We start from the raw sequence: 12,042 nt of genomic DNA, 5'->3' as shown, positions 1-12,042 counted from the left end.
GTCTAACAATATAACTTTCGCCATTTCCTGCAAACTCCCTAATGCCTTTTACTCTGTGTGCTAATTCTTCGTTTTATTGCCTGCAATCATTGTCTGTAGTCAATGCCCGTGCACAATCAGTGAGCGCAGAACACTTCCCTTGGTGGCATGTGTGGAGTGCAAAATGTAACACTATGCGCCCTCCTCGCCAAGGCTTGCGCGATGGGTAACGCCGTTCGACCCCTCTTGCCCACCAACTTACTGGTGCAGCAGCTATTGCACATGCAAGAGGTCATGTGATCCTTACAGAGTGACGGAGCTCGTGCGCTTTACACACCGGCGGTAGGGAGCAGGCGAAACAATGATGATAGTCGAAAATGTGTAGTACGTACGACTAGCAATAGTCTGTGCTGCATATAGCCTTCATCTCATTTGTTGGCCGCAAACGTCGTGAGCCGGCGACCGGGTGCCCTGGACCGAAATGCCTTCCACTCTGCCCTCGCGATTCGCGGTAACATCGTGAACGGCGCCACTGGGCGATCCGCTCTATGATTTGTTCCCGATTTTCATAGCGGTTGGTTTCCCACGGAAAACCCCGGCGAGCGACGCCCAAACGATGCAGGGACAGCCTCTTTTCAGAGCACAGCACTCCCCCACAAATCACCTTGGTGGTTGCACTTGCAGCAGACGAGAAACTCTGGAAGACCAAAGTGACATATTCGTTGACCCAGACCGGTTGATGCACGATACGCTTCACTTTTTTATTGAACGCTACAGCGACAACAATGAAATTACACAGCTTGAATAAACACTGAACAGGGGTGTAAGTCAGCTGTAAGAACTTCGTATAAAAATCTTGTGTGGCGTCACTATGTAAGCCGCAATTTGATGTACAGAAAAATGACACTATCCCGTCTTACAGCCTGCTACCAAGAGAAGCGTTGACACTGTATATATATAGCTGTGAACAAATGAGTGAGGCTCATTTGAAACGCTACGCTCCCACTTTCTGAACTTGAAGTTAGGCAGTTAGGTAAGGAAGCACGGTAACTATAGACCCTATAAACAATGGCATCCAGGTTTTCTTCTTTTTGGTCTGGCCGATGGAATCCGGGAGGCGTCTCAGTTTGGCAACACGAGAGGTTTGTTGTTAAGGAAGCATTGTAAATGGCTGATGCTTTTTCTTTTCGCGTGCAGAGTAAACAAAAGATAAAAATGGTGCAATATTACAGGAAAATGATGGTGAAGCGATTCAAGTGTGCTTCCTTCGTTTAACTTACCAAGCTTAGTCGCTGCTTCCCATTCAACGGTTCCATAACATATATTCTCACCAGTTTTTCTGAACTGAATTCTCGCCGTTGCAGAAAGTGAAACCGCAGCTATAGCAAACACTGACAGGCTTCTGTGTGCAGGATAAGTGGCTGCGACACAGCAAGTACACGCGGGGCAGTGGCTCCATTCAAACCTCGAGGAAGGAGACATTCATGCGGACGACGGCACTCTAGATGTCAAGGTTGGCCCGTTTCTGCGCCAGACGGTAGCTGGCTATAGCACTCTTGAAACTTATATTGTCTTTCTTTTTAAAATGCGGGCTAGTTTCTGATAACGAGCTTCGTAGGAGATAGGATGACTAAGGCGTAAATATGTTACGTTAAGGGTGTGACCTTTCCCGCAGCGTTCTCCGTTCCAGTATAGCCTAATGCTGGCCGTACCGGCACACTTTACAGCGTCATGTGAGCCACCTTTGAGAAATTGTGCCTCTCGAACACCTTTACAGGGAAGGCGCTCGTTTCTAAACAGTTAAGCCGATGCGTGCCGTGAGCGCTATATGCGTATCCCTGCACCAAGCGGCTGAGGCCTAATAAGCGTGAATCACAGTTTTCAAACCGAAAAGAAAAAAGGTTTAGAAAGTAGCATTGTGTGCCGTAAGCTGGGCGAGCGTGATGCAACGCCGCCTCCTGCAGGCTCGTCTGTGGACAGCCGGACGTCCTGCTCGCTCGCTGCATTGGGCGCCACGCGGGTGCGTGTCCGCGCTTCCGGACGGGGCGGTGTGTCCGCGAGCGCGGCGGGCGCCTTCAGTGGGTCTTGTTGTAGTTGCCCTCGTCCTTGTAGCCGCTCACGTAGCCAGACTCCGAGGGGACGTCCTGGCGGCCCTCCTTGCCCCGACCCTTGCCGGCCTCGTCGAAGCGTTGCTTGTGGGTGCCCGTGTACTTGGTGTGGTCCGTTAGCCGAGCCACGGCGCCGCCCGTGGCCACGGGCTGCGAGGAAAGAACGAAGGCCGGTCAGTCTTCGAGACCGGAAAGCTTTGTTGCAGCACAAAAGGACGTCTTGTTGGGCGAGTTGGTCACAATTCATCTTGGGTACTAGGCGCGAAAACACACACGACACAAGGAAGGAGACGGGACAGAGACGGGACAGGCGCTCTGTCCCGTCTCCTTCCTTCTGTCGTGTGTGTTTTCGCGCCTAGTACCCAAGATGAATTGTTGCAGCACAATTGGTTCCTGTGTCTATACCGGCCCGTTAGTCTTGACGAGTAAGTGCAGCGCAAATATAGACACGTTGTAACGAAGAAAGCGCGCGACGTAAACGGGCACTGGTTCACGACTGTTTATTCTGGAGTTAAAGGAAGTCTTATTTATGCATGCAGACAAATATCGAAACTAGAGATTCGCGCCATGAAATTCACAAGAAATTCGAGTTCACATGGAGTTTCTTGGATGGCTATGCTTTAAATGTGAATTTCGTGTTCATTTCTCTGCGTCAGTGAAACCTGGTTTGACGCTTCTGAAATGCAGTTGGAACTCGGCGCTGGCGTACGTCGGGCGTGCTTCGCTATGCGCCGTCTATTCGTGCTACCCGCCGTGGTTGCTCAGTGGCTATGGTGTTGGGCTGCTCAGCACGAGGTCGCGGGATCGAATCCCGGCCACGGCGGCCGCATTTCGATGGGCGCGAAATGCGAAAACACCCGTGTACTTAGATTTAGGTGCACGTTAAAGAACCCCAGGTGGTCGAAATTTCCGGGGCCCTCCACTACGGCGTGCCTCATAATCAGAAAGTGGTTTTGGCACGTTAAACCCCATAATTTAATTTTTTTTCTATTCGTGCTGCAATATTCACTTTTGTTTTGTTAACGCTGTAACACACGTTGTTTCACGCCGAATTCTTAGCTTAAAAATAATATAAAAGTCTTAAAGAGCCTGTGCAGGTTGACAATAACTAAAAAGAAGAGCTATCCAGTGGGACTTATTGATTCCTTTAAGTCGCTCAAACTCGAACTCGCAGTATTATTGCAGAATGTGCTAGCATAGTCGCACAACCGTGTACGATACACGTTTAACCTGTTTCCCAGCTCGTAAATGCCATTTATTTACGAGGTTTACTACTGCATCACCTTCTGCTTGCCGTTTTCAAAGAGCACGCATCCACCTCTGGCCTGCTCCTATCTACCTCACACCCATGGGGCCGCAACCATTTGCCTCCTTCGCCGACTGCGCATCGTTCTGCGCAGCTGAGGAAATATCTACAGCTGCGAGCGGTGCTCCTCTGACGTTACGAGCTTCGACAAGGCGACACAGGTGATGATTGTTGCGGACGGACGAACGTACGAACGAACATTTCCTAGCTCATAGTAGCTGCCCGGAATAAAAAGCTAGCTCCTCAACCTTGATTCGCTTTACCTCTTCACTGCATAGCATGTGCGTGGTGGAGCTAAGACATAGTTTAGAGCAATGCTTGGGGGATGGAGGCGATCACCCGAGGGCCACGAATGCCACGTTCAGTGGCACACGTGCACGTAAAATCCATAATTTATCTGGATGTTACTGGTTATCTGGTTGGCATTATTTGGTGGTAATAATAAGCGCTTTCTAATTGACAATGTGGCGCACAGCGTAAAACACGCCACACATTGTAGGAGCGTGTGACGTCACGCTACTCGTGGCTTCACACATGCCATGCCGAAAAGGCGGTCACTGTCAGTGGGAGAAGCTCAGTCAAAGATTTCAAATTTAAATTTCAAGTTATTATATACCCAAACTGGTCCCTCTAATCTCAGTTACAAAGAGAAACTGAGAGTAGTTGGGCGACCATGTCATGGCCACTCCACTCCAACTCTGACGGCGTCTCTACGCAGCCTTCACATGTGTAATGACAGGCAATTACAACACTAAATTACCTATAACTTAAAAATCTAAACGATACATGTATGGAAGACTATACTCTATGTTACGCTTTTGTGGGTCACGAAAAATTATCATGCAACTTAACAAAGAACACTGGCCATTCCATCAGTTTCATTTTTCTTTTCTCACATGATATGGTAAGGTTGACTTAGGGACCGGCTGGAGAGCTTGTACACATTGCTTTCCTTTTGTCCCTTTCACTTGGCGGTAGAAACAAAACTTAGCTCTTTTCATGAAACGTGCATTCGTCAAGGGAAACGTTGTCGGCATTATATATTAAAGTCGCGGCGCCCATACGGACCCGTTTCTTGATGGGTGTTCTTTTAAAAAAAAAAAATTATGGGGTTTTACGTGCCAAAACCACTTTCTGATTATGAGGCACGCCGCAGTGGGAGACTCCGGAAATTTCGACCACCTGGGGTTCTTTAACGTGCACCTAAATCTAAGTACACGGGTGTTTTCGCATTTCGCCCCCATCGAAATGCGGCCGCCGTGGCCGGGATTTGATCCCGCGACCTCGTGCTCAGCAGCCTAACACCAGGTGTTCTTTTTAACTTGGAGGGTGTGAAATGCATGTGACGAATGTTTAGTTTGCACCAGACGGGCTTTCCATTGATTGATTGATTGATTGATTGATTGATTGATTGATTGATTGATTGATTGATTGAGTTAGTGATTGAGATCAGACTTTACGTAACGAATTACATGTAATTAATTATTTGTATCGGTTACATTTTGTAATTTTGTAATATAACGATTACTTTGTTTACTCGGTAACGCTCACTGTAATTTGATTACTCTTTCTTCAGTAGCCAAGTACATGTAACCAGTTACTTTCTTGACGGAACAAGCTGTAATAGGCGAAGCAGCTTTGAGAGTGTGAATTTGGCGGGAACTACAGTGGAATGCTCGAAATAGTGCCACGCGGCAGCCTCAGTATTTGTTTCCTCACCTTAACGGCTCCACCAGATGTTGGCCAACTAATTGAACTGGTGCTGGTATGTCCCGATAGCGGCGGCCACTTACGGCGTTAATGCCAGGAAATCACCTACGAACGATTTTTTTTTTTTCGGTTTTTCATTGGCCCACCTGGGAACGTCTTCTCCAATTCAAAGAAGGGCTGCGCTTCATAGAGGACACAGATGCCCAGTAACGACAGTCTTGTGTGCAAGTTGTCCGTGCTTTAAAACACAGCCCTACCCCCGAGCGCGCACATCGAGCAAGTTTTCGGAGTCACTGCTGATGCCTTCAAATCAAAAAGAGTCGTAGTTTCGCCCGAAAGGCAAAGCATCGATAGCGATAGGAAATTAGTAGACAGCTATAAGAAGCAAAGATAGTAATTTAGTCGGCCGTACAAACTCGTAAACATTCGCTTACTAACTAAATTATCAAGCATGGTGTCACGCACGCACAAGCAAATACGAACATTTCTCACTCGATGACCGCACACACGCTCTCAGAACTCTGGAGTGAGAAAACGCGGCAGTAGTAGCGAGCGAATTGACCTTCGTGCTGTCTCTCGCTTGATCGCGAATTAAGCGGCGAGAACAAAGCGCACATGAAGCTATCAGCACTCGCCGCACCCTGTCCCCATCGCAGATCGCTTTCAAGATACGGCGCGCGCGCGGCCACGCCATACCAGGGCCCTTTGAAGGACCCTGGCCACACGCAGCCTCCCTCCCCTCCGGTGCCATTCGCGCGACCGAAAACGTCGCGCTACCTCCCCGCTTTCCTCCCTCGCGCGCGCGAGATTGAGCCACCATCGTCAGCTCACCATCGCACGCTTTCACTCGCACATACAGCATACGGCGCGCGGCGTCGAAGTTATCGACTGCACTTTATACGGAACATCACGGCGATGGCGACGGCAGAAATGCACCTGGTGTGTCGATATAAGTGCTATCGCAATGAAAAATAGGGAGGAATAGTGACAACATTTTCTAAAAATAACTTGTCAGTGAATTTAACCAATGTGCGAAAGTCAGAGGACGCACTGAAAGTGCCAGGCCAGCTTGTTCAGTTTGCTGTATATTGGCGCAATGGTAAGAAAAGTAACGTAGGAATATAATTGATTACTTTTTAGTAATTTCTCAATTACGTTTTGGGACAGTAATTGGTAACTGTAATCAATCACATTTTCAATGAAGTAAGTGTAGTTGTAATCGGTAGCTTTTTTTCTGTGATGTGTACAGGTCTGATTGAGATTAACACCCTAAAGAAACAACGCCTATAAGAGACATCGTCGTGCGGCACTCCTGAGCAAGTTTTATCACCTGGGCTTCTTGAAGTATCTATAGATATAACTACACGAGCGTTTTCGCGTTCCGCCCCAACTGCAATAAGACCGCCGCGGCATGTAATTTAACAGTTTTTTTGACCTGCTATTTCAATATAGGGTTCAAAAATACTCTTTCGATAGGTTCAATAGCGCTTTGCTGCTCAGCACCAGAACGCTGTGGGCAATGGACTTGTCGGTGCATGTTTTACGAACGAAAAACGGCGCACCTCTGTCCACGTTTTCGAGTGTGTGCGCTGGTTTTCATTCAAGTAGCCAATGAATCACCGCTGCGGATCATCGAACATCTGACTATATAGATGTCCGACTCGTAACCGCATGTGCTGCTAAATGTAAATGCCATCACGGTCTTTTTTTTTTTTTCTTACTTTTTTTTGCACGGGTGACCTCATACGTACAAAAATGCCAATTCGGGCGTGGTTGATTTCGTTTAGGAGGAGTGTGGCGTGGCTCGATACCACGTCTCCTCGTGGTGGCACCGTACACCATATGCAGGAACGGATGCAGCAGAGACGCTCCGCACGAATGGTGCACAACGCTGTCTGCTTACCGTGGTGCGTGTGGTGGCTGGCGGACCGCACGTGCTCAGCTTGTCCTTGATCTCTTCCACCTCGACCTTCTTGTTTTTCGCTATCACCTCCAGGAACTGTTGGTATTCTTTCAGGTTCAGCGCCTTCTTCGTCCTGCCACGAGCACAGGGAGCACAGAAAGAGCACGTCAACACATCATGCCCAGACGATGTGACAAGAGCGGGAGTGGTTATCCAAAAGCTGGGATTCTGGAGCTTGCCTGTGCACCCATTAGGTCGACTAGAGAAGTGCAAACTGGTCACAAAAAAAAAAAAATGAAGACCCAAATGCACACACGCACACGGTGCTATATACTTCCAACAGTTTATTCTTGCGACCACGTTTCTGTATTTGCATGCACCATAGACATCAGCATAAATCAAGCATATCTGTGCGCAGTACAAAAAATAAACAGAAAAATATATAAAGAAAAAATTAAATATTGACAAGGTACCAACTAAGTACCGCGTCCTGGCAATCCAAGAAAATCAAATTATTTTTCTGATAGCGCGATAGATTGAAACCAAGCGTTTCTATCGCTTAATTCCACTTCAATATTATCTCTAATAAGCTGATTATTGCTTGTGTCAATATTTCTGCGGCTATCAAATAACGGATGACAGCCGCGTGTCTTACAGTGCATCGCAAGAACGCCACCAGCAAAGTTGATAATAAACTGTTGGAAGTAGCGTCTGTGTGTGTACGTGCCTTTTTCATGCGTGTGTCTAGTTCGCGCTTTTTTATGCCCACCGTCTTAGACAAAGGTACACCCCTTGGGGTGTATATCTGCCACACAACAATAATCGTCATGTGCCTTGCTTGCGTTTCCTTTCTTGAAAACGCCGCGCCCGCTACGTTCCTGTCGGGAATGCTATGTCAGGCTGATACAACTCGCATGCCGTTCGTTACTGGGAAGTACCGGGCTCGCAGCGTTAAAGAAATGCGGACAAGACCGATGACGTTTGTCGCTGTGTGACAAGATACAACCCAAAGGGTGTAATCTTGTTTTAGAGTGCAAGAGGCCACTCTGTTGTGCACCCAAAGCGGTGCATGTTTCGCCCAACGTCTCCCGTTGTTTCGGAGCTAACGTTTCCTCCAGATCTGAGTGCCTCCTCACATTCCTTTTAGAACCCGCTGCGTTAGCTCAATGGTATGGTGTAGCGCTGCTCAGCACGAGGTCCTGGGTTCGATCCCGGCAGCGGTGACCGCATTCCGATGGAAGCGGAATGCAAAAACGATCGTGTACCGTGCATTAGGTGCACGTTAAAGAACCCCGGGCGGTAAAAATCAATCCGGAGTCCCCCACTTCAGCGGGCCTCATAAACAGATCAAGATTTTAATTTCTAGGTTTGCTTGTGGAGGCACTTCACTGATTTTCCTGAAAGCAGAACGCGACAGAACAAATTCGCTCTGTATGAGCAGTGGGAGCCTGGCAATTAAAGAGGGAGGAAATTAAATGCTATTCGACCCATGCTGGATGCTTAAGAAATGCCGCAAAAATTCCTTCGGCTGTCCTTTCCCAGAGTTATCGATGCTTGGGGCATGACAATGGTCACTCACTTGGCGACCTGCTTGAAGTAGATGCCGGTGTCGGTGGTGGTGATCTTCTTGCCGTCGATGACCTTGGCCTGCTTGAACCACTTGTCGCTGTTGGAGAGCGTGATGGCGTCGCCTGTGCTCTTGCTGTCGCCAAACTTTGCGAACGCCTTGAACTGGCCATCGAACGACGTCGGCGGCACCGGCGAGCCCGGCGCGGGCGATTCCGGCGGCGTCGCCATCTGCGAAAGCCACGAGGGAGCCGTGGAACAAACGCCGCCGCGCACCCGGCCGCAACACGTGTGTGCGTGGCCGCCTATAGGCGTGGCCCCGGAACACAGTCTCCGCTTCACTGGTTTGTCAGAAGACAGAACGGGACAGAACAAACTCGCTCAAAAAAAAAAAGGGGGGGGGAGGGAGGGAGAAAGAGAGAGAGAACTGAACGTGTCAGTCTCTCCGTTCTATGCTGCTGCACGTGTGGGCATTTGTTTATTGAAATTCTTGTCAAATTTATTCATAGCTGATAAGCTAACCTGCCGTTATCGAGCGCTGCATTTACCATGTGAGCCCATGCTGGGAAAATTGGTCGTACCTCCGAAGAGTGGCGTAACAGTCGAACGAAACTGAGAAATGCTTAAAGACTCTCGTAGCTAGAAGTTCTGCCTTGCTGACGTGCCGTTAATTCCCGTCTTTCCGAGTTGTCCGTCTTCCTCCCACCGCGTTGCCTGCAGTTTTGCCATTGCATAAGTGCTGAAATAATGACATTTTCGACCCGTCGTATCAGAGCGCTTTGTTAGCGCTGTATATCGTCAGGAAGACTGAGCCAGCATCAATGTGTGTAATGAAGTCTGATTATCACTATTAGTGTCAACTAACCTATATACGGGTTGAGTGCTGTCTGACACGATTTTGAAATGCTTCCAGAGCGCTCTGGAACGACCATTTGACGCTGGCATAAGAATCCGAGTAATAGAAGTACCGCAGACGCGCAAGGTGACAGGGCGGGAGAAAGAGAGTGCGTGAGGTCAAGCTTCTCACTTTCTCAGTCTTACTGTCCCTGCAGTCAGATCCTGTGTTCGTGCGCTTGCTTTCTCTGAACAATTTCCTTTGAAAGGCAGCCATAGGGGCGAAGCCGCCTTTACGCCGTCTGCGAACTGATTTAAGCAAAACAGGATAGACCGTCAGTAGTGGGACCGACGTGCGTACGCGTTTTTGGTCAGACAGTGCGAAAAGCGTTGTGACGCTCGACGTATAAATTCGCAGCGTCATGAAATAATCTATGAATGAACATTTCGCAGGCATGGTGCTTGACTCAAGATTATTTTTGCTAGTTCATCTTACCTGCATGCGAGTATGGTTACCTGCTCCTACGAAAGCATACGCATGACGGAAGAGCAGATGCAAACATGGTCAGTGTCCATCTGCATCCATCAAGCGTTTTCTTTCAGCTCGAGCGGAGAGACATGAACGTGCATTTGGCAGTACCCTGGCATCGCTTCGCTCTATAGAGCGCTGAACGCGTAGGCAACGAAATCCGGGCTAAAATCTCTTCAGAATTTTTTTCTCTTTTTTTTATGAAAACTGTACGCGTGACGCCAGAGAAGTTAATGAGAAAGGAATGAGGAGAATGTTAAACCTTTGTAGCAATCTCAGATGCCGCGAGGCACGTCCCGCAACCCGCATTTGCATGCGCAGGAAAAAGAAACCATTGCTTATGCGACCTTGACACAAAATGAGCGCGCATTTATAGGCTGCCTGCTAAACAGCAGTATTCGATGCGAAACACGAATGTATACCACTCTGGCCGAACTCGGGTTTCAGAGTTGCGCAGAAAATGCGCGCAATGTCCCGCAGAGCATATCCGCGCTCGCTGGCTTGAACATATGCGATTAGCTTAGCAAAGTTTTACTATTGTTCATAAATATGCGTGTGTACAACGCCAAAGAAGCGATATGCGTTGTCTGAGCCTAACGCCTTAAAGAACTGTGCTGTAAACTCATCAACACAGTTTTATCGGAGTTTCACTCAGTAATAAACTATAGGGTTTTCTTGCAGTATAGGGTTAGAAATGACCTAGTAATGGAGGGTTAAAGATTAATTTCGACCCCCTCGGTATGTTCAGCGTGTGCGCAAATATACGTATAGGTGCGTATATGTTTTACCCCGTCGTAGTGCGTCCACGCGGCCGGCCATTCGCGGCTTCGTGCTCAGGCCGAGTTTCACTCGGTATCGACGGTGTGACATTCTTAATCGCTAACGGGCGATTTCTCAACTTGCGAGTTCCAATGCTTGAGTCAGATTACGAGAAACCGTAGTTCATCCAACGCACAAATTTCCTGCCTCTTGGAGTTCACGAGCACGCAGCATCGCTGAAAGCCGCACAATTTTTGTCATCGTGCTCATTCATGTCGTGACTGTTGCGTGGAATCTCGATTGAGCGACAACGGAGGAACTATCTGTTAAACCTGGTGCAACCAGCTAGTGGCGGTGGGCAGCTGCCACGCGCACGCATTCGCCCGCGCTTCAATCCAGGGGCCGTTGTTCGCGCGTAACGGCCGCGCGCGCCTCCGCACGCATACTCACGGACATGCGCATTTCGTAGAACTCCTCTCTCATCACCCTCCGCACTTCGTCCACAATGCGCTCCTGGAGGATGTGGAACTGCTCCTGGAGCACGCCCAGCGGCCAGTGGACCTCGTCGTCGACGACGGCGGTCGACCTGCACGGCCGCTCGTCGCCCGAGCAGTTTTCCTCGACGTCGGAGTCCGAGGCGGCGCCGCCGCCGTTGTCCGCCTCCCGGCGCCGGGGCGCGTCCTCTTCGACGGACGACGGCGCCACGTCGAAGTCCTCTACCATGAGCACTTGCATGCGCCTCGAATCACGCCTGGGCGCCGGCGCCGCGTCGGTCTTGCGCACCTTGCTCATCGCTCTCCGCGCGCGTCGGCGACCGATGTGCCGCTTTCTCTCGAGTAGGGCCGCTTCCGGTGGCCAGGCGACCGGGTCGACCCAGGTGCGCAGTGGCCGCGTCGAAGACTCCTAGCGCCCGCGCGCGCGGCTCCCCGCCGGCCTCTTCGTCGCCACGCACGAGCGTTGTCCGGCGGATGCTCGCTCGAAGCCCCCAGCGTCTCGGAGAGAAAAATGCACGCGGCGCGCCGGCGGGAGGGCCACCCAGCCACTGGGCCCGTATCGTCCGTATCGCCGTTCTATGAAGACGCCGCGTGGCCGTGCGATGTATGCAAAAGCGTTTTTCACACTCGAAGATTCTAAACAAGCCCTCCCCCTTCCCCGCTCGCCGCGGCGGCGCACGCCTTTCGCCGAGCCGTGTCGTGCGTCTCCGAGCGCGCGCGCGCCTTGGTCTGTGCTTTGTGCTCTTCGTCTTTCGGAAGAGGCGGATTCAAGGAGAGAGGCGAGCGCGGTTGGTTGCACCGGTTAGCCGGGCAAATTTCGATTGGCGGACGAGGCCAGGGCCGACTCAATTACC

General features: G+C 50.0%; 1 protein-coding gene across 1 annotated transcript; it reads right to left on the bottom strand.

The window, feature by feature from the left end:
• Window positions 1–715: 715 nt before the first annotated feature.
• Window positions 716–11,704, bottom strand: ringer (tubulin polymerization-promoting protein ringmaker). Its single transcript, XM_050191353.3, has 4 exons — window positions 11,145–11,704; window positions 8,586–8,803; window positions 7,007–7,139; window positions 716–2,237 (listed from the first exon to the last, which is right to left on the bottom strand). The coding sequence occupies exons 1-4, from the start codon at window positions 11,484–11,486 to the stop codon at window positions 2,055–2,057; spliced, it is 876 nt and encodes a 291-aa protein (XP_050047310.1). The 5' UTR covers window positions 11,487–11,704; the 3' UTR covers window positions 716–2,054.
• Between the last annotated feature and the right edge of the window lie 338 nt (window positions 11,705–12,042).

Source organism: Dermacentor andersoni, chromosome 1 (genome assembly GCF_023375885.2).
Source record: "Dermacentor andersoni chromosome 1, qqDerAnde1_hic_scaffold, whole genome shotgun sequence".
Classification (NCBI taxonomy): Eukaryota; Metazoa; Arthropoda; class Arachnida; order Ixodida; family Ixodidae; genus Dermacentor; species Dermacentor andersoni.
This window is presented reverse-complemented; position numbering and strand designations above follow the sequence as displayed.

What these genes read in the sequence shown, in the direction of transcription:
- ringer (XM_050191353.3), bottom strand. Translation starts at nt 11,486, where the DNA reads ATGAGCAAGGTGCGCAAGACCGACGCGGCGCCGGCGCCCAGGCGTGAT. An exon ending in TCTACGAAATGCGCATGTCC is followed by an intron (nt 8,804 to 11,144) that starts GTGAGTATGCGT and finishes TGGCTTTCGCAG; the next exon opens with ATGGCGACGCCGCCGGAATC. An exon ending in TACTTCAAGCAGGTCGCCAA is followed by an intron (nt 7,140 to 8,585) that starts GTGAGTGACCAT and finishes TGCTCGTGGCAG; the next exon opens with GACGAAGAAGGCGCTGAACC.